The sequence below is a fragment of the Halichoerus grypus genome, chromosome 10 (genome assembly GCF_964656455.1).
Source record: "Halichoerus grypus chromosome 10, mHalGry1.hap1.1, whole genome shotgun sequence".
Taxonomy (NCBI): Eukaryota; Metazoa; Chordata; class Mammalia; order Carnivora; family Phocidae; genus Halichoerus; species Halichoerus grypus.
The window spans coordinates 76,438,157-76,464,517 of NC_135721.1; the positions used below are offsets into that span (position 1 = coordinate 76,438,157).

General features: G+C 38.0%; 2 protein-coding genes across 9 annotated transcripts in view; one reads left to right on the plus strand and one right to left on the minus strand.

Moving 5' to 3' along the window:
• UNC50 (unc-50 inner nuclear membrane RNA binding protein) overlaps positions 1-9,998 on the plus strand; it is a 29,289-nt gene extending 19,291 nt beyond the window's left edge. Inside the window, exon 5 of one of the 2 annotated variants that reach the window (XM_078056651.1) lies at positions 9,894-9,998. The gene's annotated coding sequence lies outside the window, so the exon portion shown is untranslated. Of the gene's footprint in view, positions 1-2,095; positions 2,229-9,893 lie in introns of those variants that run through there. The other variant, XM_078056650.1, reaches the window with a different exon arrangement.
• The window catches only part of MGAT4A (alpha-1,3-mannosyl-glycoprotein 4-beta-N-acetylglucosaminyltransferase A), a 126,321-nt gene that overhangs the window by 9,405 nt on the left and 90,555 nt on the right, over positions 1-26,361 (minus strand). For 4 of the 7 annotated variants that reach the window (XM_078056646.1, XM_078056644.1, XM_036110743.2 and 1 more), the window contains 10 exons: positions 24,040-24,086; positions 22,277-22,390; positions 20,583-20,658; positions 14,756-14,870; positions 13,534-13,664; positions 9,999-10,106; positions 9,696-9,889; positions 5,523-5,601; positions 4,568-4,634; positions 306-3,461 (listed from right to left, as the gene is read on the minus strand). In XM_078056646.1, coding sequence (XP_077912772.1) covers positions 3,232-3,461; positions 4,568-4,634; positions 5,523-5,601; positions 9,696-9,889; positions 9,999-10,106; positions 13,534-13,664; positions 14,756-14,870; positions 20,583-20,658; positions 22,277-22,390; positions 24,040-24,086 — 1,161 coding nt within the window. In that variant the 3' untranslated portion in view covers positions 306-3,231. Of the gene's footprint in view, positions 1-305; positions 3,462-4,567; positions 4,635-5,522; positions 5,602-9,695; positions 9,890-9,998; positions 10,107-13,533; positions 13,665-14,755; positions 14,871-20,582; positions 20,659-22,276; positions 22,391-24,039; positions 24,087-26,361 lie in introns of those variants that run through there. The other 3 variants (XM_036110749.2, XM_036110748.2, XM_078056647.1) reach the window with 1 other exon arrangement.

Below are 26,361 nucleotides of genomic sequence, written 5' to 3' on the forward strand. Positions count from 1 at the left end.
GACGATCTGCCATCTGACTTTGTAAAATATTCCACGTTTTCATAGTGTTAAAAAGCATTGGCATTCAAAGTCCACTTTTATAGGCACTGGTCATTTTTTTAAAAAATGTCACAGGATGGTGATGTGCGGGTATGTGTGGCACTTGAAACACGGTCAAATTATAAACGCATCACTGCTATTTGTAGCCCACCGAGTGCCCACTCAAAGCAATCAGAGCACCACGTCAATCTCTACTGCAACTCCGTGAACGTCTCTGCTCTTGTAGCATCAAAGCGCACAGATGGTACAGAAATAAGTGAGCATGGTTGTGTGCCAATAAAACTTTATTTACAGACACTGAAATTTAAATTTTTTATAATTTTTACATGTCACAATATATAATTCTTTTTTTTAAACCATTTAAAAATAAATAAAAAAAAATTAAACATTCTAAGCAAAAACAGGAAGTAGGAGAAAAAAACCAACAGGAAGTGGGCCAGATCTGGACCATGGGCTATCGTGTGCAGATTATGCAGTCTATTCTAGAGTTTTACAAAACAATGATTTGGCTTTTAGTAAGGTATGTTCAACTTGAAAATCATACCAGAGAAAACTTGTAATATTTTTTTTTAAAGATTTATTTATTTTAGAGAGAGAATGCACGCATGCAAGCGGGGGCAGGGGCAGAGGAAGAAGGACAAGCAGACTCCACGCTGAGCGTGGAGCCCCATGTCAGGCTCAATTCACAACCCTGAGATCATGACCTATCTTTAACTGACTGAGCCACCCAGGTGCCCCAAGAAGACTTGTAGTATTAAACATATCAACTTCCAAAGTAATGTTTTTATTCAAAAGGTATTAATAATCTTATTTCATAAAAGTATGTCCATGTTGGGGCTAGACTGGGGTAGGAAGTATATGCTACAAAGAAGTATTACCGAATTATTGAGTTAGGCAGGGGATTTAGGGCTGAAAAATACCGTGAAACTTACAACACTTTAATGAGGTATCATACTATCATCTGATGAGCTCATTTAATTAGAAAGATAATTACCTAATGATATAACACTTTAAAACACTTTCACCCAGGGGGCACCTGGGTGGTGCAGTCAGTTAAGTGACCAACTCTTGGTTTTGGCTCAGGTTATGATGATCTCAGGGTTGTGAGATCAAGCCCTGTGTTGGGATCTGGGCTCTGTGGGGAATCTGCTTAAGACTCTTTCTCTCCCTCTGCTCCTTCCCCCTGCATTCACCCACACGCTCTCTAAAATAAATAAATCTTAAAACAAAACAAAACAAAACACTTTCACCCAGGATTTTATCCTACAGAAATACTCTCACGTGTCCAAAAAGAGTATATATTGCAGCAAAAACTGCCAACAACCATCCAGCATTAGGTGACTAGCTATACAAATTTTGATATGTTAATAATACATGGGAATACTAGGCAGCCAATTAAAAGAATGAAGAAAGAATACAAAGAATAAAGGCAAACAGAAGATAATGCAGCTAAAGACCTACTTGCATTCCCAATGCAGAGAAACTCTCATACATGTGCAGAATTATTCAAAGGAGCATTGTTTGCAACAGAAAAAACGGAAACAAACTTTATAACCAAACAGGAGAACAGACAGTGATATATTCACCCATGGAAATTTACACAGTAGTGAAAATGAATGAGCCATAGATACATGCATCCACATGGATGAAACCTCATGATGGGGAGGGAAAACAAATTGTAGACTATAGAAGGACGTCATTTCTCTCAAATTTAACAAGTGAAGAAACAGTGTGCATTATTCAGGAATACATCATACACATGTAGTAGAAGTATACACACAAACGGTAACCACAGACCTTAGGACAGAAGATATCAGGGAAGAACAACAGAATTGGCAAACCTTAAGCCAGACACACAGATACTCATTACGTTATTATTTGTATTTTCTGTGCATCTGAAATGTTACAACCTTTTGGGATGTTCATCTTCCATGCGTAATACATAGGTACTTTGGTCAGTGAAAAGATGCAGAACAAAGGTTGTAGAACATGTTATCACTTGTGTGTGACTGTGTGTTTTTAAAGAATATACTCCTATCTTTTTGTTTCTGAACAGAATACGTCTGGACAGAACACAAATCCTTAAAGGAATTGCCACCGGGAAGCACTGGGTAGGGGGGAAAAGAAGAGCGAAGGAGACTTAAGTTTATGTTTTCAAATTTGTGTCTTGACCACGGGCGCCTGTACCCAGCTCTCCAAACAAGAAATTTAATTTTTGTCCTTGACCCAACGGCCTGGTAGGTCAGCATTGAAAGACAGGAAAGAAGGGGGAAAGGAAGGAAGAAATTACTGAAGAGTGACTAGAATTCCCAAATCCTGGCATGGGCCGAGACTTCCAAGGTCACGCCCCACGCGGCCCCCTCCTGCCGCACCCTGACTGCGCGCCGTCCATCCCGTCCTTCCAGTGTTTCTGAGACCAGGCTCTTCACCTCACAACGGGAACTACTAAGTGCCAAGGACAGAGCTTCCTTCTCACTGAGCTCGGCAGTATGGGAAATGCAGTGGGTCAGGACTCAAAGGCCACAGACTCTTAATGTTTTTACTCAGATTCAGATGTTCATGAGTAATGTCTCTCCGTTTGCTCTATTTTTTTTTTTAAATAATTTTCACAAGTTATGGCTGTTTCACTATGAGGAAGGTCTGCGAAGCTATTCCACTAACGCATACTTAAGGGAGCGGAATTTTTTATAGTCAATTGAAAAAGATCATTTGCTCTTTGTTTCTGATGCACCTTTTCATTTTACAAGGTCCTAGGGTGGCTGATCCCCAAGTCCTCTTCCATTCTAAACATGTATGAGTTGATGTCTTAGATGGTCATTATCTTCAAATTACTGCAGATGGTCAATTTCCTATGCTTTCCTAATCTAGAACACAACAGTCTCAGAAACTAAATAATGGACAAGTAAAAGGGTTAATAAATGTCTTGGATAGGCAGCCAATTTTTTGTACATTTCTAGAAGTGAGCTAAGTTATATATATAACCCAAATATGAAAATAATGAAACTCATCTATCCACCAAAACCATGCAAAAATTAGTCAGGGTTATCACACAAGCCTTGTCGCAGAAACAATGACACCAAATGTGAAAACCGCTCCAGAGACAGTTTTCAGATTGTATCCATCCTGTGTACCTACGGTGTAAACTTACCAATATTCTCTACTGCCTACTACTACGAAGATAATCAACTTGTTTTAAGAAAAAGAAAATATATCATCATTCACTGAGTCCACACCTCTCCAGCAACAGGCCATACATCGACTGCAGGAGATGGCCGAGGGCCATCGCCCTCTGCCTTCCCCATCCTGCTCCCCAACGCGCAGGACCGCGCCGCGACACGGGACTGTGCCGCGACACGGCAAGGCTACGCAGTAAAGCACACGCAGTGTGACAGGAAGAGCAGACAAGAGGGCCAGCTGCAGTGCTGAAGAGAAAATGAGGAAGCATTCATTAGGAGGAATATCAGGTGGAAAAAATGGCCAGAGACACGGCGGCATGTGAAAGCAAGGAGCATTAGAGGAACAACAGTCTCAGGACGAGGCAAACTGAGAATCAAAGGAAACAAGATGTGAAAGTGGATGGAAGCTAGGGAATGCAATCATGGCAAGGTGTTAAGGTCTCTCCCCAGGCTAACATCATGGTAATGTGGACTTTGAGAAAGCTAACTGCAGGGGCTCTGGGCAAAGCCAACAAAAGGACGCAGGGAGAGGCAGACCTTCTCTGGCTCAGGCCCGGAGGCAGCGTCCCAGGCCAGATGACTACGTATCCCCAGACAGACGTCGTTTATGTTAATGGACGGTAAAAAGTGGGGTGGGTGTTCAGGGTGTCTCCCAAGGTTGGGCTTGGGCAACCAGGTGGACAAAACCATGGTGACCAGAAGATATGACCCTGGTACAGATGCTCAGAGCAGATGGCTGTGTGGCCATGTCAGAAAGCATCTCAAGGGGCTCCTGGGCGTTTGCCTTCGGCTCAGGCCATGATCTCAGGGTCCTGGGATGGAGCCCGCATCAGGCTCCCTGCTCAGCAGGGGGTCTGCTTCTCCCTCTTTCCCCTTCTCTTGCTTGTGCGCACTCTCTCTTTCTCTCTCTCTCTCTAATAAATAAATAAAATCTTAAAAGAAAAAAAAAGAGAGAAAGCATCTCCATACAGACCTGAAGCTCAGTACGGAGGCAGGGGCTAAGAGCACAGAGATTCTAGCACACGGATGTTGCTGGGACCTTGCAAGTAGCTAAGGTCACCTGGTAAGAGTGCAGAAGGCAGCTGAAGGCGGATTATCTATCAGTGACTATCAACAATGAAACAGCAGGTGAGGAGAGAAAGAGGAATCAACAAATGAACCTTTGATCTGAAATCCTGGTTAGGTCAAGATAATAAAAGTATGTCCTGAAACACGAGAACACACACAACTTGGGAGGACAGTGGTAGTTGTAACCCTAAAGTGCTTAACATCCTACAAGAATTTAAAATTACTTTAGGAGTAAGTCCAGAAAAGTCAAGGACATTTTACTAGTTTAAAGTAGGAGGTATTACCTATTCTGAAATAACCATCTTCTAATCGTTTGTCTTTGGTTTCTTTACTTATTTCCAAACCTTCACTCTAAAATAGAACAAAAACATTAACTTTATACAAATCATTACTTCTATTTAAAACAGATCTAATATATCTTAATAAACATAAAAGTGGTGTTTGTGGCACAACTATCTCTAAAAAAGAGAAAATGTCATCTCAGTCTTGAACCTTAAAGAGTTTATCAATACAAATATTCTTTTTTTAACTATCTGAAGCCATCAATCTCTCTCTATATATTTGTGGTTAGAAAATTTAAATTTTAGGGCGCCTGGGTGGCTCAGTCGGTTAAGCGACTGCCTTCGGCTCAGGTCATGATCCCAGGGTCCTGGGATCGAGTCCCACATCGGGCTCCCTGCTCTGCGGGGAGCCTGCTTCTCCCTCTCCTACTCCCCCTGCTTGTGTTCCCTCTCTCGCTGTGTCTCTCTCTGTCAAATAAATAAATAAAATCTTTAAAAAAAAAAAAAATTTAAATTTTAATTAATTTTAATAGGGTACTATTTTTATTAAAAATAAAAAACTGTGTTAACTTGAAAGAAATCTAAGCACTCCTTAAAGACTAGCAAATTAATTTTGTGTATTAAACAACAAGCATTAAAGCCATATGGGATTTCGGGACTCAAACTATACACAGCAGTTAAGCATTAAAGTAAAATGATGATTCACTTATCTTCCTAGTATGAACTTCCAAGATATTTTCCACCAGGAAACAAAATGGAGGCTCTTTCTATGAATAAGACAGATGGGACAATACACTAAGTGTTCCCCATTTAAAAAAAAAAAAAAAAATTTAACCTTGCTCCCACTAAGGTCCTGCGATCATGAGAATTTTCTTCCACCTCATAAACAAGAATAACCTCAAACCAAGTCCCCTGGTCTTCGTTCTTTAGAAAAATTAGGGGGAAAAAATAGGCATACCTTAAAAGGCAAAACTTCCACAGTTGTGTTTAGCAGAATATCTCCTGGATGTTCTTGGTTGCCGCTGTGGAACAAATAACTGAAAAGACAAACATAAAAATAAAAGTATGAGTCAGATTAGACTTCGCGGAGATTCAGGAAAACGGCTTTACCTCAGAGCGAGCGTTCTAAACGAGACTCTGACTGCAGGGCAGGCAGCACCGGGGCTCGTAGCAAGGGCACATTATGTATTCTGAATAGTTGCAGGAAACTTGAAAACTTAAGGATGCAACCCTTAGGTGATGTGTTAATTCCTTCCATCAGAAGGGGCATGTTTGTTGCTTAATGTAATAACGTATTTAACAGATTTTTTAAAAAGGACAGTTTTAGGCTGTGGTTTACACTGTTTTAAATATAGACACCTCTCAAGAAGAATAATCAAAGCTGCAGCATCTATATAATATTACTACTGTATCTTGTATCAGAGAAAATTTTCGCCAGGACAGCCATGAACCATGGCAAGCTCAAAGACTAGTTTTATCCAATACAAATAGTTTTCGTATTCGTAGCCTGGGAATAAATTAACCAATTCCAAATATCTGAATCATTCCACTTATCACTATGAACAAACATTTGAAAAACAACTATGATCAATCTAAAATACTCTCTGGGTATGAGGATAATGTCCTCAGGTTCTGATACCCTGAAAACTAGTGTGGGTGTGTAAGTGTGTGTTGGGAGGGGGCACGTGAGGGGAGGGGAGGTGTAAAAACCAGACAGGGCATGCAAAGCATATCTAAATCTAAACTGAAAACTTGAGTTCAGCTAAGTTAAATGGTTAAAAGTTTCGACTTAGACCTGGATCCAAATCCTGGGTCTCTCATTTAATAGAATTCTCACCTTTAGCAAGTTACATTAGCTTCCTGAGCCTGAGTTTCCTCTCGACAGTACAGAGATTCCCACCTACCTCACATGACGGTAGCAAGGGGTTTATGAGAACTGACAGTAGCTTGCGTATTAAAAGTACTCAGCAAGGAGCAGTTAGAGTGTGCTTATGATACAGTATGGTATTAGTGGGCAAAAATCACCTGTGATGAAGACCTGATTTTCAAATCTTGCACAGGGAAGGGCACCCTCTAAGATTAGCTCCCTCTAAGCTACACCCAAAATTAATTCCAACATTTTCAGATGAGAGACACCTTTTTTCAAAAGACATCTTTGACTTGGAATGCTGCTTCCTGTAACTCTGGGCCCCTCATGAGCTCAGCTAAAGATGCGACAATACAAGCCAGGGGAAGCCCCTGCTAAGAAAAGAACGATGGACAGAATTTGGCATTTAAGACAGACTGATTCAGGTGTTTACTATGTGATTATAGTGGAAAACTCAATACGATCTACAAAGTTTAATATCAGAAGAAGTAAATGATGGTACAGCCAGGCAATGGGGATACTGTGCAACTATTAAAATGTTTATGAATCACTTATGACAAATTATGATGGAAAATAGGACATAAAATTACATACAGACCATAATGGCTTTCAAAGTAGAAAGTGCACAGAATTACAAAAAAAAAAAAAAAAAAAGTGCCAATATGGTCACAATGGTGTCGCTGGGGTTGTGATTTTTTCCTCATTTTTCATATTTTAAAATTTTTGTGTAATCAAATCATATCATGTTATATAGTCAGAAAATATTTTCCCTAACACTCAATTTCTGTATTGATAAATACAACTTCTGCTTTTTCCCCTCTCAGCAAGTAAGTTATTGTGCAAGTCAAAAGTGATCCCTTTTCTGTATTCTAGGCAGGGTGGGTCTCTCCGTGAACTCTAAGAAAACTCAGAGGTCCTATGTTTTTAAAAGAATTGTGTTTTACTAGAAATGGGTCCTCAGTAGGGTCATGTAAATATTACTTTACAGAAGTTTATTGCAAATATATTGGTTAAGAAATCTGATCTCCAATATAGGAATTCTTTAGCAGATCCTTTGCTGGCACAATTTTAACTTGCAAAAAAATAAAACAACAGACGTGGCCTGAGACTATTCTGATTTATGGAGGTGAAAAACGGTTTCTAATTGTATGATGACTCTTTGTTTAAAATTCTTTGAGTGCAGCTGCCACACAAGGTTACACTGGTTTCAGGCGTACAACAGAGTGACCCGCCATCTACGTTGGTCTGTGCTCACAGGCGCAGCTCCCATCTGTCACCGTACGGTGCCGTTACGCTATCACGGACTACATTCCCCGTGCTGGGACTGTTACTCCAGCAACTCATCATTCCCTAACTGGAAGCCTGTGCCCCCCCCCCCGGCCCCGTACCCCTCCCCTCTGGCCACCAGTTTCTGTATTCACAGGTCTGATTCTGCTTTTTGTTTACTTGTGGGTTGTTTTAAGATTCCTGAGTGGAATTATATGGTATCTGTCTTTCTCAGGCTGACTTAGTTCACTTAGCTTAATACTCTCTTGGTCCATCCATGTTGTCACAAACGGCAGGATCTCATCCTTTATCTGGCTGTGTAATAGTCCCTTGTGGGTACATATACCACATTTTCCTTATCCATTTGTCTACTGATGGACACTTGGGTTGCCCCCCTATCTTGGCTACTGTAAATAATGCTGCAGTAAACATAGAGCTGCAAGTATCTTTTTGAATTAGTGTCTTCCTTTGCTTTGGATAAATACCCAGCAGTGCAATAATTGGATCATATTATATTTCCATTTTTAATTTTTTGAGGAACCTCCATACTGTTTTCCACAGTGGCTGCACCAATTTACATTCCCATCAAGAGTGCACGAGGGGTGCTCTTTCTCCACATCGTCACCAACACTTGTTATTTCTTGTCCTTCTGATTTTAGCCATTCTAACTGGTGTAAGGTGATATCTCATGGCTTTGACTTGCATCTCCCTGATGCTTACTGATGCTGAGCCATCTTTTCATTCATCTGTTGGGCCTCTGTATGTCATCTTTGGAAAAATGTCCATTTAGGTCCTCTGCCCCATTTTTTTAATCAAATCATTTGCTTTTTTGGTGCTGAGTTGTGTAAATTCTTTATATATTTTGGATATTAACCCCATTTCAGATATTTATGATGAGTCTTTTTTTTCATGTAGGCTCCACACCCAGCATGGAGCCCAACACGGGGCCCAAACCCACAACCCTGAGATCAATACCTGAGCTGAGATCAGGAGTCAGACACTCAACTGACTGAGCCACCTAGGCACCCCTATGATGACTCTTTTAAGTGTGGTAAATACTACCTCAAAGTGCTGAATATCACACTATCTGGTATAAAAATGAACATTAAATAACAAAATATTATATACTCATAAATGCAAAATATTATGCAAAAGTATTTTTAGGTTTTTCCAGTCATATTCCCCTTGCCCAAAACATTTTTACACACTTAAATTCCTCTTTAGAATCAGTTTAGAGAATAAAATAAAATTAATAACGTTAACCATGCATTGTTTCTGAAAACCTTAAGTAGAATTATTCCAAATGATTTTTGGTGGGTTCTAAAAACTGGATAGGCCTCACACGAGAACACATAACACAATGTGCCACAAGCTACAGAGTAGTCCGTTCGGGGATTACATTTAAGTGTACCACAGACGGTGTAGTCTGGGGAAGACACCCCAAACTGAGGAAAGGTTGGAGGAATCATGACTGTTAAAAAACAGGGAGAAAAGAGTCCTAAATTCTGTACAATGAACATCAATTCTAAAAAACACAAAAGGGTTATAAATTCTTCCACGGCGGCCTAAAAGCAAGCCAGCATTTGTAAAATCACTGACTAGGGATGGTCACAGTCTGTCAAATTTATCATTTCAGCCAATTTTCTAGGTAACTGACTAGCTCTCAGTCAAATCCCAAGGGATATTCTAGAATAAGGACATGAAAACTAATTTTATATTTTGAGGGAGAGTTCTACCTAAAAGTACTAAAAAAACTATACTAAATATATGTTCAACAATACCAACAGAATTTATCAAACATGCTAAGGGCTGATATCATATCTGAAAACAACATACCCATTTTACTACCGAGTTGTAGGAAATGTATTTTATAACCTAACATTTGGGACCCACTGTCTCCTCACATCTGTTATATACACAAAAAAAATCCATCATAAATCACACTACGAATAAGAGGTGTAAAATCGTAAGACCAAATAGATTTCAACAGTCACCAACCTTTCTACATTGACTGGCTTATCAAATTTGAACAAGATATAGTCTCCGGCTACTGGGGTGATAGCCCAGAAGAAATCCTCCCCCATGTAAGTTTTCTCCAGTGTATGTCCTTGGTAGACCTTCAAAGAAGTAGATATCTCTGCAGGTGGGTTTACATGGATTTTAAGAAGTAATGGTTTCATGTAATCTTTATCCTAGGAGGAGAGACAAGTATGCTGTTAAACACCATAGTTTATTTATACTGAAGAAGAAGAGCAATGACAAACTGTATGTGCATGAGAAAAATAAAATTAAATCACCAACCGTGAGTTTCTGAATTTTTCCTGATAGAGAAGAATGCAGACCAACATGTTGGAAAAGGGAAGGTCTGAAGCGAATTCGTAGATTTGCTTTCTGTCTATCACAATGTTTCTAAATATTGAAAAAAAAAAAAAAATCACATTAATGTCAAAGTGAAATCTTGTCCTCAACAGAAAAACCAGAAGTCTTTTATTAATTTCCTTCTTTTTAAAGACAGAGTGGTGGTGGGGAGAGGGAGAGAGAGAATCTTAAGCAGGCTCCATGCCCAGCACCAAGCTGATGTGGGGCTCGATCCCACAACCCTGAGATCATGACCTGAGCTGAAACCAAGAGTCGGACGCTTGACCGACTGGGCCACCCAGGTGCCCCTTCCAGAAGTCCTTTTAAAGAATATTGGAAAGAAAATCCAACTTCATCTCATAATTCCAAGTAATAATTTTTAGGGTCTTCTTTAAGACATTAAGAAATTTGCTATCTACTAGATAAACAGATATGGAAATTTAAAATAAGCACAACTAAGAGAAGATTTAATTTCAACCATCTTCAGGATATGTCAAAATGTACATTCGACTTTTAAAATGCACACACTACAGACTAGAGGTTTGGTTCAAATATACAGAATATCTTTAATCGGATAATATAATGAAGAATTTGCAAATAATAAAAGGCACATTTTGTTGCATTAAAGTAATCTGAAAATGCAAGGCAACAGGTTGACCATAAGCAAGTACATGGTATCTCAAGTTCCACAATTCAACTCCAGTTGAATACGGGAGACTCGTACTTCCACATGAAGTGCCTCCCGGCCTAGACTTCAGATTACAACCTGTCCTCACACTTGGTCCTGGTGTAGGGAACCCATAATGCCAGCAGGGCTCTCCCTGTGTGTGAACTTGGTACTTCAAGACAGCCCCAGCTATCCTGTCAGGCTTTTACCAACTCTTCTCATTTTCAGTGACCTTTACAAGTAGTAGGCCAAGAACGTACTGAAAAGACATACTCGTGTATCTTTATTTGTAAGACATTTCCACTTGGAAAGGCCTCCAATAATTTTCTGGGTACTAAAATGCTTAATTTTTCTCAAGAGGTTTTACTTCATTACTGTTATTACTAACACTAGAGTAGAGGTAATAGAACATATTCTATTTACACAAATCGAACTCCTCAAGTGGAAGGCAAGGGAAAGGAAGGAAGGGAGAGTAAAGGAGCAGAGCAAGGGATGGGGGGGGAAGGGAAGGTGGGGGACGGAGAGGAAGAAGAGAACGAACAGTGCCTGAGACTGAGCCCTCTCAATAAGCCATGTGCCTGAGACTGAGCCCTCTCAATAAGCCATGGACACACAGGTGTCTGGGGAGTCAAAGTGGGTTGAGAAACCTGTGGAAGAATGTGTGATGCTCAGAGGGGTTTTCCAGACCACTGTCAAAGAGATACTGTTCTGGGGGCCAGCAAGTATGTGGTGACAGCTTCCCTGACATCCTAGGGGAAGCAACTGAAGAATTATGGGCCACAGAAAAACATGGCCTAAGGAGCAGTGACAGAATAGATAGGTCAAACTGGCCAAAGGGCTGTGTGCTAAAATTTATAGATGATTTAAATGGTTTTATTTTTTACTATCAGAGATTCTCACCTCCCAGACTCATTTTAGAACCTAACCCTATAGGAAATAAAATACTGCACAGGACCAACTGAATGCAAGTATACTGTAGGAATGTAAAGATCATATGAATTTTCCCATGTCCTACAATAAAAATTCCCATAAATCACAAAGAAAATACAGGCCAGGACTTACATCATAAAAATGAATTGTTCAAATCAATTTATATGTTCAGTTATTGTTGGAAAGTAGCTACTTTGCTATTTGGCTATATTCCATGATTTGCTCTAAGAAAGTGTTTTAAAAACAAAAAAACAAACAAAAAAGAATATAACAATAGCTTCCAAACATCAGAAGGCAGTATCCTAAAAACTAATTGGCAGGTAGGATGATCAAACTATTCTAGATAATATAATAAGTCACGAAGTCAAATTAATTGTTTGTTAGAGTTAAGTCATCCCTATAAAGACACATTCCCATAATAAAGAGTTCCTGTTACCACATGTCGAAAATAACTTATTTTTAAGAATGTGTATTCACATTTATGCTTACACAAAATAAATATTTTTTTCCAGAGGCACAATTCAAATTGGACAAGAAAAACATATCTAATTACTTTTTACAAGATTTCTATGGAAATAACATAAGAAAAAAATCATCGTTTGCTTACTTACCTGCTACCATCACCCCAAAGGTCAGCATATTAGTATGAACACTGGTTTCTTACAAGTAATATACTAAAAAGTACTTTTTGACTTGCCATTGTTTTGGTATAAAATATTACTTCTATTTTAGTCCTTATTTCCAGATATGTTGGGGCCTGATAGTGTCCCCAAAGGATTTGAAAAAAGAAAGATGACAGAGAGTATGAAGAAAGCTGAAATAACCCCCACCCCAGGACAGATAGGAGAACATCGATAGCCCACAGTAACGAAATACCAGAGCCTAAAGACACCGTTAACATTTATCAGCAATTTAAAGAAAGGTGGACTTCACTGATTTACAGGATTTTCCACTGTTATTTTTTTTTTTTTAAGATTTTATTTATTTGACAGAGAGAGACACAGCGAGAGAGGGAACACCAGCAGAGGGAGTGGGAGAGGGAGAAGCAGGCCTCCCGCGGAGCAGGGAGCCCGATGTGGGGCTCGATCCCAGGACCCTGGGACCATGACCTGAGCTGAAGGCAGACGCTTAATGACTGAGCCACCTAGGCGCCCCTCCACTGTTATTTAAAAGTCCCTCTAATTTAGGAACTTTCTGTCAGTTCAAGAAAGCAAGCACTTCAAATGTTAAGTGAAAACACTGTTTTCATTCAGCTATTTAACTGTTCATTTACAAAATCTGGCTCCCTGAAAGTCACTTTCACGAGATACAGAAAAGAAGCCTCTTCCCGTTAGAAGGTAGGGGAGGGACAGTAAAGTATCCCTCAAACTGAGAAAGCACAGAGTTTTATTCAAAGTAACTGATGGTGCGTGTGTGTGTGTGTGTGTGTGTGTGTGTGTGTGTGTGTGTGTTTGTGTGTGTGTGTTGGGGGGAGGGGTGGAATTGGGTGGGATGATGATCCAACCATGCAGTTATTCTCAGCAAGGTCTGGACCTTAGTCCACAGATTTTATAGAGCAAAAGGACACACTGTAGTGAGCAAGGGCCCTGTAGTGAGATCAAAGGGTCTGCATGCACCTGACAGCTAACCTTTAATTAGATCTCCTTGTACCACCTGTGTGTCAGGAAGGGGAAAGACTCTATTATCTCTAACAGATACAGGGCAGACCAAAACAAGCCCTCTCCAGCCCAGCCTAAGGTGGCATTTCTAACGTATATATATGAATCATCATGAGCCCTGAGCACGTAGCCCCAAGAGAGGTCATGGAGTGAACATGAATAAAATGACGGGCCAGAGGAGTGTCAGCACTCCTACATCCACCCTCACAAGAAATCAACTTACTGCATCTTTTTCAGGGTTGCAGACTTTTACCCAGAGTATATGGTCCAAGAGCCAATCAATGGGTTTCTCCTTATAGAACATAAATATGAATTCCACAATCAGAGTGAGGTCTGGCGCTTGAAACATTTTACCTGAAAAAAACATTCTCAGTCAATAGCTGCTATAAAGAAACCAAGCAACAAAATGGCTTAAATAAATGAGATCTATACAACAAATACATAAAAGCTTGTGCTTTCAAATCAAAGTCATTAGGAATAACTTCCCCACTTGTCTTATCAAAAGCAAACAAACTTGCTTCAGCTAAACATTCTGAGTTGTCACCTGGGTATACACAGAACTACGAAACTCCTGACTTTCTCCATTATAAAATCTATCACGCAGCTACTGGCTCAAAGGATTCAAGAACCAAGTCAGAGATTTGTTTCCTTCATGTCTTATTAAAATTCTTCCCATTTAAAAAAAAAAAAAAAAAGAACTTTAGGTTCCTTTAGGTTTAGGTAAAAAAAAAAAAATTAACCAAATCAATACATGCAAAAAACAAGGTCTAATGCTGTCGTCAACGAAACCTTCACAAGTAAAGATGGTTTTTGACTCTCAAATTAAGTTTTGAGATCGCCAACAAGGTCAAAGGCCCAGCCTCTAATACTTAAGGTTTTAAAGTACTACAGGAAGTTAAATGTGATCCTCTGGGTGTTTTTTAAAACCTATAAACTTCCTGCAATTCTTCAACTTTCAACATGTTCTCCCTAATTGCAGAATTTAGGGATTTTAGTGGAAAAAAATTTTTAAATGAGCACCTTGCCTAGTCTATGAAAGCAACAAATGAATAGGAATTAATCACTGAACAGGAACTTCAAGGACTACACCAAACACCAGGAACTCATACTAGAAAACATTTATCGTGGCACTCTTTTTAAAAGAACCCTGATCCTGCAAAAGCACTGGGCCATAAAAGAGCAACTGGAGGGGTCAGTAAAGAAATCAGATATGCTCAGGACCATCGCTGGCTATGTGTGCGTACTCCACAGTACGTACTGCAATCCTAGAAGTATCCAAATATTATTCTGGGGTGACTTTCATCATTTCATATGTAGAAGTTGTAAATTTCCTCAAAAGCAATCCATTTCCACAGGAAAAAAAGGCAATTTTAAGGTAAAAGAAATTAAGATTCCAAGAGTCACAGTTATTTCTGAAAAGTAGGTAAATCTGACACTTTTCTTACCAATGAAGCCCAGCTGGGAGAACTCTAGTATCATCCATTCCTCAGAAGAAAGTTGAAGTGCAAAATTTTTTATAGTGTTAAAGTAATTCTGTTTGACAATAATATCATCTTCAAGCTAAAGAAAGTTGAACAATCAGATTAATAAATCAGAAAGAGATAGAAAGATTCAGATAAAAGGACATTCTTTATTATAAGAAAACTCAAGCACACTTTTATAATGCAAATCAAGAAAAAAATGGTCAAAAAAGGTGAAAATACCAAAATAAATTTTATTAAAAGAAAATGAGGAAAATAAAATGGGAGAGTCACATAGCAAGTCACCTGAACCACTCCCTTACTGTGGGAAATCACAGTCCCACGCCATGAACACTCTTTCGGCCCTTTCATAGTGCCCCGCATGATTTCACACTCTCCTTTTTACTTTTCAAAGGAAAAGAATTTTTGTAAGCCTTTAATATTTTTTTTTTATTTTTACATAACACATGTACTAAGTCAAAAAGCCAACAGCTTTCTTTCTCTGCCCTCCAGGCTGCCAGTTGAGGTAACCAATAGTTAAAAGTTGGGTGCGCATCCATTTGACACTTTCTATATGACCATCAGCACAAAAAGACCCATATGTACTTAAGGTTCCCATCCACATTTACATTTTTATAAATAAGGGAGCTTCTTATCACAGTCTTTTTTTCTCTTAATACATCATGAATATCTTTCCAGGTTAATAAATATTTAGTAGGTGTATAATATTCCATGATATCAATGTAAAACAATTCATTCAACTCCTCCCTGATTGTAGGCATACATCCAGCTTGTTTCTCATTTTTGTCAATACAAACAATGATGCAACAAATATGCTTATATTTACATATTAGTGCTTTTCATTTCTGTAGGACAGATTCCTGAAAGCTCACTTTTGAAATTTTAAAAGATATCTTCAGGGGCACCTAGGTGGCTGAGCTGATTAAGTGTCTGACTCTTAATTTCGGCTCAGGTCACGATCTCAGGATTATGAGATCGAGCCCCACATCAGGCTCTGCGCTTAGCTGGGAGTCTGCTTGGGAGTCTCCGTCCCTCTTCCTCTGCCCATCCCCCTGCTCTCTCTCCCTCTCTCTAAAATAAACAAATCTTTTAAAAAATATAAATAAACAAACAAATGATATCTTCAAACTACTTAAGAAACTGGCGATTCAGAGTGCCAGTTAATCCCATATGCTCAGTCAACATCATGTGTTATTTATGCTTGGAATTTTTACCAATTCAATTGGGAGCTGACAAAGATCAGGGATCATAAGTGTATGCAAAGACTTCCTCCCTAGAATCTCCTCTTATAAAATTTTCAAGTCACAAGGTGATTTTAATATCCTAAAAAATTTTTTTCTTTTCTTAATTTCATGTTATCGCTTCTAGTTACCTGCTAAGTAATTTTCACTTATTTTGATATTTAGATTTTTCATGTATTTAAATCCCACAAGCTTTCTTCTTCCTACCCATGAAGAAACAGCAGGAGTATCTGGAAAGACAGGATACTGACTCACCAAATATTTATTGAGCTTCTATTGTGTTCCAGACACTATACTAACCCTAGAGAATATATCGGTGAACAGAAAAGACATGTTATATGCCTTCAGAGCTTTAGGGAAGCTGGAAGGGAAACTAGACAAAGCTCAGAACTACACTGACATCTAACTTTCCTTTATGAAAGAAGAGGGGCCCACACTCAAACCTAAACACGGTCTATGCCCAAAGGAAAGATGATCCCTAATATCAGGCCGTTCCAATTTTTCCAATAAGTAACTGCAAAAACAAGTTTGGACTATTTAAATGTATAGAGATGTAGTTGAAATATTCAAATGCCTGTTTAAAACTTAGTACACTGATTTTGGTTACAATTCACATTTTTACATTCAATTAGGAAAACTGCTTTGTTCCACTCTCACATCTCATCAAACAACTTCACTTTTATTTCTGGGCTCTCTAGTCTGTTCCATTGATGTGTGTGTCTAGTTTTGTGCTTGTACCATACTGTTTTTATTCTTACAGCTCTGTGGTCTAGTATATCTTGAAATCTAGGACTGTGTTACCTCCAGCTTTGTTGTTCTTTCTCAAGACTGCTTCGGCTACTCAGGGTCTTTTGTGGTTCCATACAAATTTTAGTATTATTTGTTCGAGTTCCGGGAAAAACGTTGTTGGTATTTGATAAGGATTGCACTGAATCTGTAGGTTGCTTTGGCTTGTATGGACATTTTAACAATATTAATTCTTCCACTTTATGAGCATGGAATATCTTTCCATTTGTTTGTGTCTTTAGGTTCTTTCATCACTGTCTTACAGTTTTCAGAGTACAGGTTTTCATCTCCTTGGTTAGAGTTTATTCCTAGGTATTTTATTCTTTTTTGGTGCAACTGTAAACCGATTGTTTTCTTAATTCCTTTTCCTGCTACTTTGTTATAAGTGTATAGAAATGCAACAGATTTCTGTATAGAAGCAACTTCACTTTTAAAAAAACTTAAGGTAACTATAGATTCCTGTGTGGCTCTAAGAAAGAAGACAGAGATCCTGAGTACCTTTCACCCAGTTTCCCCCAATCTAACATCCTCCAGTATAACTGCACCACAATTGACTGACCATTTAATTCACTGACCTTATTAAATTTCACTAGTCTTACAGCATTCAGGTGTGTGTGTGTGTGTGTGTGTGTGTGTGTGTGTGTGTGTGTGTGTGTGTGTTTAGTTCCATGTAATTTTTGGGAGAGAGAACAATTCCCTTATGAGGATTCTTGTGCTACCGCTACCCCTTAGACCAATAGCCATCTCCTCCCTTCCCCTCTTCCAGCATCTGGTAACCAACAGTCTGTTCTCATTTCTACAATTTTGTCATTTCAAAAATGCCGTATAAATGGAATCAAACAGTACATAACCTTTCAAGATTGGATTTTAAAGTCCCCATAGTCCCTAAGATCCAAGATGTGGTGTGCATCAATAGTTTGTTTCATTATTCCATATTCCATGGTAGAGTGTGTCACCTGCTGAAGAACATCTGGCTTGTTTCCAGATTTTGGCTAGCACGAATAAAGCTATGAACCCTCATGTACAGGTTTTTTAGGGAGCATATGTGCTTCTCTGACATAGGTATTTTGTCATGGCAAGAGCCGGTCTTTAACAACTCTTACCTCTCACTAGTGATCACTAGTTTACAGAGGGAAGCTAAAAAACAAGATGCAAAATACTGTTTTTACAGTATGTAAATGTGCTATCAGAAAATGAATATTATATCTTAGAATATTATACATGAAATACTTTATATATATTTTTGGTTAAATTTTTTTGAAGTACAAAAAGAAATAAAAAACTAGGGGCGCCTGGGTGGCTCAGTCAGTTAAGCATCTGCCTTCGGCTCAGGTCATGATCTCGGGATCCTGGGCTTGAGCCCTGCATTGGGCTCCCTGCTCAACGGGGAGTCTGCTTCTCCTTATCCTCCTGCCGCACACCCCCCACCCCGGGCTCACGCTCTCACTCTCTCAAATAAATAAAATCTTAAAAAAAGAAAGAAAAAACCAATGGTGGTTACCCATGGGGAAGGGAGAAAACAGAATGATGGGAATGGGAATAAAAGTGAGATTTCTGTGTATCTTATGTAAGTTTTTGAAATTTTTTAATAACTAAAAAGGATAAAAATTCCTGAAAACTGGATATGAAATGAAACAATTAAACCAAGTTTCATATCAATTTGGCGGCATGGTCACACAGTATAAAGAATTTCTTCCAGTGGCTTTCAAACACAGAATTTTGACTATATATCCATAGTAGGATATATTCTAAGGGGAAAAAAAGGACAAAGAAAATTTAAATAGCATTCAGCAGTTTAACAGTTAGTAGTGATAACGGTATTATTATTCTGAAACTATTTCAGACATACTGTAGAATAAAAGAATTATGTTAAAAGGATAATGTTTTTAAGAACCAAGCCCTAAAATCTTCATTTGATTTGGGAATATCAATATGAGCTTGTAGTTTTCCCCCCTGAGAAATAAGCCCAAGAAGCAAAGACACCATAAGAGCAATGAGCATCTCACGCACCCAGATTGTGGTCTTAAATACTATTTGCCTCCAAACACAACAGGACTCCTTAGAGAAATGACTGATTCTAGATCTGGAACAGGAAATGTGCAAATCTTGTGCCAGTCAGCAAAGTAGTGATCAAAGATTACTGGACTGTCATGGATACATGAATACAAGAACTAGTTTTTTTTTTTAAAGATGTTATTTATTTGAGAGAGAGAGAGAGAATGAGAGAGACAAAGCACTAGCAGGGGGAGTGGCAGGCAGAGCGAGTGGGAGAAGCAGGCTCCCCACTGAGTTAGGAACCCGATGCAGGGCTCAATCCCAGGACCCTGGGATCATGACCTGAGCCGACGCTTAACCATCTGAGCCACCCAGGCGCCCCCCTCCATCCTCTTTCTTAACCCCATCCTTTCCTTAATTTTCTAAACGCTTACGTTTCCTATACTCCACACACACAAAAAGTGCTTTAAGATTCTATTAATTCTATGCTTAGAGAGAAATTTAAAACAAATTTTAAAAGCAATGTGACTACACTTTTAAATTCTCTCTATAAAGTTCTTGACCATCGTGTAAATATATAGAGGCCCTAGAACAAACAGCAAAGGTTCAGCTACAATAATATGGGACACATGAGATAAAATGTTTTGAAGCTATTATCTTGAAATCTAAGTAAGACTTCTCTAAGACATTTAAAGGAAATGTACTAATTAAAGGATACCATGTTTTTATGCTCCCAACTCTTGTACACTGTTATATACAATGTTATATTCTGACCCTATCATCATTAACATTTCTCAACCTGAGAACCACAAAAGGGTGCCTGCACCTTTGAATGCAGGTGGCCCAAGATAAAATGTCAAAGGAGACAAAGTCTGCTCAGTGAGACTGCCCCCCCAGGGGATAGCAAGCTTCTCCTTCTTTCCTTCCCTCTCAAACCCCTGCTAGCAGCTGCAAAACCATTTATTTCCTTTCTGATTCAGGGACCCAGAGCCTCTTCTTGCCACTCTCATCAAAACCCCTTCCAGGGAAAGATCTAATAAACTTTTTATACTAAAAAATAAATAAATAAATAACTGACAGGCTCAGTGTGCTACATCACTCAGTGGTATGTGCATTTTGAACAAGGAATAAAGACGTTTGGTTAAAGAAATGAAATTCCAATTGTAAAATTTAAGCTTAAGTCACTAAGGAGAATGAGATTTGGAAGAAATAAGAGCCTCCTACAATTATTTAAGTTGTTGCCTACCTGGCTAACTTAAAAGCCACATCATTACAGACTTATTCTTTGAGCCATGCTGCTAAAAGCTGGGCCATTAGAGCTAAACGTCAGTTTTATTATCTTCAGTATAAATGTACATGTACTATAGCATTAAAAAAAAAAAAAAAAACTATCTTACTGTAAGACCACCCAAAAAACTATCAGAAAATCCTTCTTTAAAATTTGCCAAGTAATTAAGCCTTAGTTCTTTTTAACAGTGGAGAGAGGGAGAATGAGAGCAAAGATGGAGGGATGGGAGAAGAGGAAAGAGATGAGTGCCCTGCCCACTGTCACACCATTAAGTGGAAATCTAGTGTTTGTGCTAAACCAGAGAATGGAAGAGCAGAGCCCACATTACCAGGGACTATGACAGACTCTTCTGCTCTCTGATATACTGTTATATATCTTAGAGGGCTTACACTTTCAAAACTTCGTTTTACTGAACATATACTCTGGATACTACTTTTTCCTTAAAAGTGTGAAAAAACATTAAAGGACAAACCACACTTACCTGAATGTAATATATTCCCTTTTCCTGAGCATACATCATTAGAAAACAATAATCTAGGTTTTGCTTTGTTCTCCATCTGAAATAATTTTCAAAAACGAGTTAGGAATCAGACTCAAATTTAGCAAAACAAGATTAAATGTAAATATTTTATAATGCATACTGCAAGTTATATTTTATAATACATATACATACATTACATATACACAGTAGACAATACATATATACAAAATATCTGTCAACCCATAGATACATGTGTATCTATATACATAAACACAGGATACACCCATGTAGGAGAGCACGAAAGAGAATTCACTTTTCTCTAATGAAACCTTTATCAAAACACTAATCATCAAGATGTCCTGAGGAAAAAAGGAGTCCTTCAAGTAATTTTGGAAAGCACATATATTCCCCTTCTGGAGACATATTCGTATATTAGAGGCACTGAAACATACAACAGTAAATACATTTGTTGAATAAAAAACTTTTTAGCCTAATATTTTCCAAACTCCTTTGACTGAAGGCCCTCTTTTCAAATGTAACATCTTAATGTCTCTGGGAAATTGTGCTTCAAAAACTATACTTTGGGGGTCACTGCTTTGCATGAAGGCAGAAATTAATAAATATTGTACTGAATGCTTAAAAAACCCAAAACACATTAAAGTTTACAATATTAAGTCCTTTCAGGGAATTCCTGGTAGCCTATAGAAACAGACTAATGTTGAATAAGAGAAGTGGTTGTAATAGTTAAAAAAAAAAAAAAAACAATAAAAGGTTTAAATCATACTAAGTAAACTTCTCCAGAGTATACCTTATAAGTTGTTCTGAATTTAATGAGTCCACCTAGAATTTACTGGAACCATTCCTAAATTTTTTAAAACTAAAATTATATTTATTGAGAGACAACCAATTACATGGATATATCTGTCTTTCAGACAAATTAACAACTCAAGAAATATAATCTCTTCCCAAAACACTATTTTTTCCTTTTTTCTTGTGACATAAAATCCAAAACTAATGAATATCTCTTAGATTACACTGTTTTTAATAACAACACAATAAAAGTTTTTCAGTCCTTCAATTTTAGAGATTTAGAGACAAATAAATCCCAACTGGATTTTTACATTATTACGATATAAATCTGCAAAACAGTAATATTGTTTTTATCACTTCCACTGAATCAGTTCTCATTTACTTTGCATACAGATATGAGGTTTCTATCTGAACTAGCTTTTGAATTATTATGAATATATTCTTAAGTCAGAACCCCACAGAACAGCAGTTATAAAAGTTATTGATCGGGGTGCCTGGGTGGCTCAGTGGTTAAATGTCTGCCTTCAGCTCAGGTCATGATCCTGGGGTCCTGGGATTGAGCCCCTGCATTGGTCTCCCTGCTCAGTGGGGAGCCTGCTTCTCCCTCTCCCTCTACCACTCCCCCTGCTTGTGTGTGCTCTCTCTCTCAATCTCTCTCTCTCTCAAATAAAATCTTCAAAAAAAAAAGTTATTGTGCATACCAAATTCAACCTCTCATTAGAAACTGCACATAATTTCCAATCAAATAACCAAAAATTCATTAGCTCTCACAAATTAGCTGAACCCTCAAAAGTGCTACATTTCAGTAAATACTTATTACATGGTAAACATTTGCTACATATCATACTCACAAGGGTGGGGGATCTTAAGCAACACAGGCTCACCTTACTCTTTCTTTGGAGTCTCCAAATGTCTCCTTTAAGTTTGTCAGGTCAGGATAATAGCTTTCAGGCGGGGATATTATTTCCACCAAGCCAGAACTGATTTCTTTAGAAAATCTACCATAAGAAAGGTTAGCTGAGTTAATTTAAGTTCTGTGGGATTTTCTTTATCTCAGTGCTCAACTTATTGTTCTTAACATAAAACACATCAGTAAGGCATACTGTTAGGGTCACTAGGTGCTCATGGACGTCGTTCATCATTGATTTTATTTGCCAGAAAATACAAATTTTTCCAGTAACACAAAGGGTGTTTTTTTTTTTTAAGAATGCTTTAAAAGCAGTGTAAAAAATGCTACTATCCTTAGAGAAGCATAGAAATCCTAAGCCAACTGCACGTATTATATTCCTAAAAAGTATCAGAATTTTAAAAAATTAAATGAAGGTATCACAGAAAATAGAGAATTGAAGAAAAACAAACCAGTGAACGTGTGTGTCTATCTCGTACTTTGAGCAATGTCTGGAGGAATCTGGTTGTCCTAACTGTTGGCAGTACTAATGACCTTAGTGAGAAGACACCAGGGAGGTTGCTATCTATCCTACAACGCATGCAATGGTCCTCACAACAAAGAATTATCTAGCCTCAAATGTCAATAGTGCCAAGGTTGAGAAAACCTGTTATAAAGTTTTTGTAATCAGCTTGACTAACTCAAATGTACTTCCTTCCACATTTGCATTCTCCCTCATTTAGTTTTTGAAATCTCCACAAAATCCTTGTGCAACTACCTGCCTTCACACAAATGTTGTTCATGCTTAGTTGGACTTTTTCTGGGCTTGGTGTTCCTACACGCTGAGGAAGGAGAGAATCGACAAAATCACCGCATAAGGCCCACAGACCTGCCCATGCAGTCTAGGGGAGCAGGGGCCAGTAATTACTGCCCTGCTCCTGTATTTGAGGAATCTATACTAAATTGTGTTTATATATAAAGGGCTGCCAAGAAATTGAGCACTTGAGGAAAAAAAAAATCAAACAAATGCACAATTTAGTTCTGAACTCTTCATATATTTTTTTAAATTTCTGGTTTTTGCATTTTGATAGACAAAGTAAGAACCACATTATTCTAAATCTAGAGTTGACCAATAATTGTTGCTTCTTTTTGTCTTTTTAAGTAAAAGATACATCTTTGGGGCAAAACAGGTAAAAGTCAATGAAGAAACCCTTATAACGACTAGTTTTTATAGCACTTAATATTAAAACTATGAAGGCAGTATTATAAAAACTAATCATATCTGAAACTTACTAAGCTTTCCACTTTCTTAGCTTTCCACACTTACTGTGTGCCTGGCTCACAGTAAATTGTTACTCAATCTTTGCAGAATAGAACCGATTTAGCCATAGTCTAGCACTGAGGTTTCAAACAACTACAAGACTATCTATCCTGACAGCAGAAAGTTTTTTCTTGGTCGACTGAGGGTGAAAGACATAAGTAATCTCATACGACCCTCTCTATGGTCTTCAAGATCAATAATTTATTTGACAGTTACATATGTATGACATTCAAATCTTTTCTATATTGAAATACACCAATTTATCCAGAAAACCGTATATGCACCTACTTTATGACAAGGTAAAAGACCAATGATAGTGACCCAATGAAGACTAAGCTCCACAGAGAAATGAACTAAAAAAAAAAAGGCATTTTCTTTTAGCAAAAAGCCAGTAAGTAGCAGTGACTAAAATATTATCATTTTCATAATTAAGAACTTACTCTTTCTCCAGGTTGGCTACAACGCTGTGTACATAATCACTATCTGTCTGGGAAAGAAAAAAAGTTACACATACGTTAATGTTTTTAAATTTCTATTTAACTTTTAATAATGAATTCAAATAAATAATTACAACATTCAATGAAAGCATTACATTCAATTTTCAGACAACTTATGGATTTGCATTTCTGTATTCTACTTTATTGCGCTATATCATGGAGTTTTTACTAATACAATAAGCAGATGTCAGTTTTTATTACTTTCAATGGTCTCTGATACAGTAGAAAAAACTGAGTACAGAAATTATTTCTACTTCTTCTGAAGCATCTGAACTATAAGTAGTGAATAAATAACAGATGCAGCATGCTATAGAGAAAGATTTCTCCACTTGCAATCATAAAACTTAGGTTCAGATTTGTCTCTGTAGCTACTTGGCCTGTATATTAAGTGAAAGTAAGTGACTTCTGTGAGCCTTCCTTTCCTATCCTATTAAAAAAAATAAAAGGCAGGAGGAAACAATACCTTTGAGACTATGACACTTAATGATAAAACCATGTAATAACAAGCTGTTATTGTCTGCATTATCATCATTATTATTAGGCTGATAATGAGAACCTGAGTCAAAAGCACTTTACCCAGAGTTAGAAATAAATGCTTATCAGACCTGTGTATTTTTAAATTATATACAAATAGGGGTGCATCGGTGGCTCAGTCAAATATCTGACTCTTCATTTTGGCTCAGGTGAAGATCTCAGGGTCCTGGGATCAAGCCCTGCTTCGGGCTCTGCACTGAGCGCGGAGCCTGCTTGGGATTCTCCGTCTTCCTCTCCTTCTGCCCCTTCCCACCACTCATGCAGTCTCTCTCTCACAATCAATCACTCAATCAATAAATTATATACAAACAGAAATCTAATACTCCCTACCAATTTTAAATACACTTGCGGCTTATATTAAAATGCTCAACTGTCAAAAGGAATCAGTGATACATAAAATATGATCTAGGATATAAAGACTGCCAAAACACTTAATACTTGAAAACAAACCAAAACAAAAAGATAAAGCTTAACCCTGGAAATTACAAAACTATTAAGCTATAAAAATTGTTGTATAGAAGATTTTCTGGAAAAGTATTTTAACTTTAATTTCTGTTAATTGAAAGTGATTCCTATTTTTATTATTAAATTTAAAGACTTAGGAATGAGACAGTGAGACCACATCCTTCAAACTCTTACAGCTATGGAGATACAACTAGCGCACAACTCCAAGCCCTCTGCACTGTCCCTGTGCAAACCCAACATCAGTCAGGGAGATCTCTTTCAGTGAATTACTCACTGACATGTTTAACTAATGAGTATCTTACCACTCATCAGCTATGATTTTGGAGAATATGAACAGAATTGGTTTATATAAATTTTAATGTTTAAGCAACAACCTGAAATTCAATATGGTAAGCATTTACTTAGGGCCAGTGATGGGCTAGCCAAGGAAAAAGGAATACAGAGATGAACAAGACCAGCTCCCTCTCCCCAGAAGGCTGTCCAAGAGGTGGGCCAAGATGATTAAGTGGATGTAAACGTAGATTTATTGCGTAATGTGTAATAAAAAGTATGGAACTCAAGTGAACCATATCTAATATTATCTAATATCATAGGTAATCTTATTTTTGCATGCTAATTGACATAACTAGCAAAAGATTTGCTTAAATGACTATAACTGGTGTCACTTTTCTACGAGAGAATCCATCCTTTCTGGTATCAGCTAAGGGGCCTGTTCTGGGAAGCCTCTGAAGAAAGCTAAATGCCTACATGGCACAGAAACAGCCAGGCCAGTCCTTCTCTCCAATAGGGCCTCTCCTTGCCTCCCCCTCACCTGTCCCTGCTGACAGTAAGATAGGCAGGATCTGAGATCCTGGGGCTGGCTTGCTTTAAATTGAGAGCACTTTTTCCTGAAACCTTTTTTAAAGGCATGTGGAAACTTTTTTTTTTTTTTTCATGTGGAGACTTTTTAAGAGGCAGTATTATCACCCAATTCTGGGAATGTATCTGTGAATATAAGACTGAGATGTGTGTATTCTAGAGGGTATGTGAATGGTATGCTTGGGATAGGTAGGAAGGAAAGTGGACATACATAGAAAAAGAAGGAACATTTTTTCCTGGAGAACCAAGGGTTCCTCATGGTTAAAATTAAATATTTTTATATTAAAACTAAGATATTATTAATACATACTGCAACAGGGATGAACCCTGATGAACATGACGCTAAGTGAAAAAAGCCAGTTACAAATGTGTGTCCACATATTGTATGACTGTGTTTGCATAAAATAT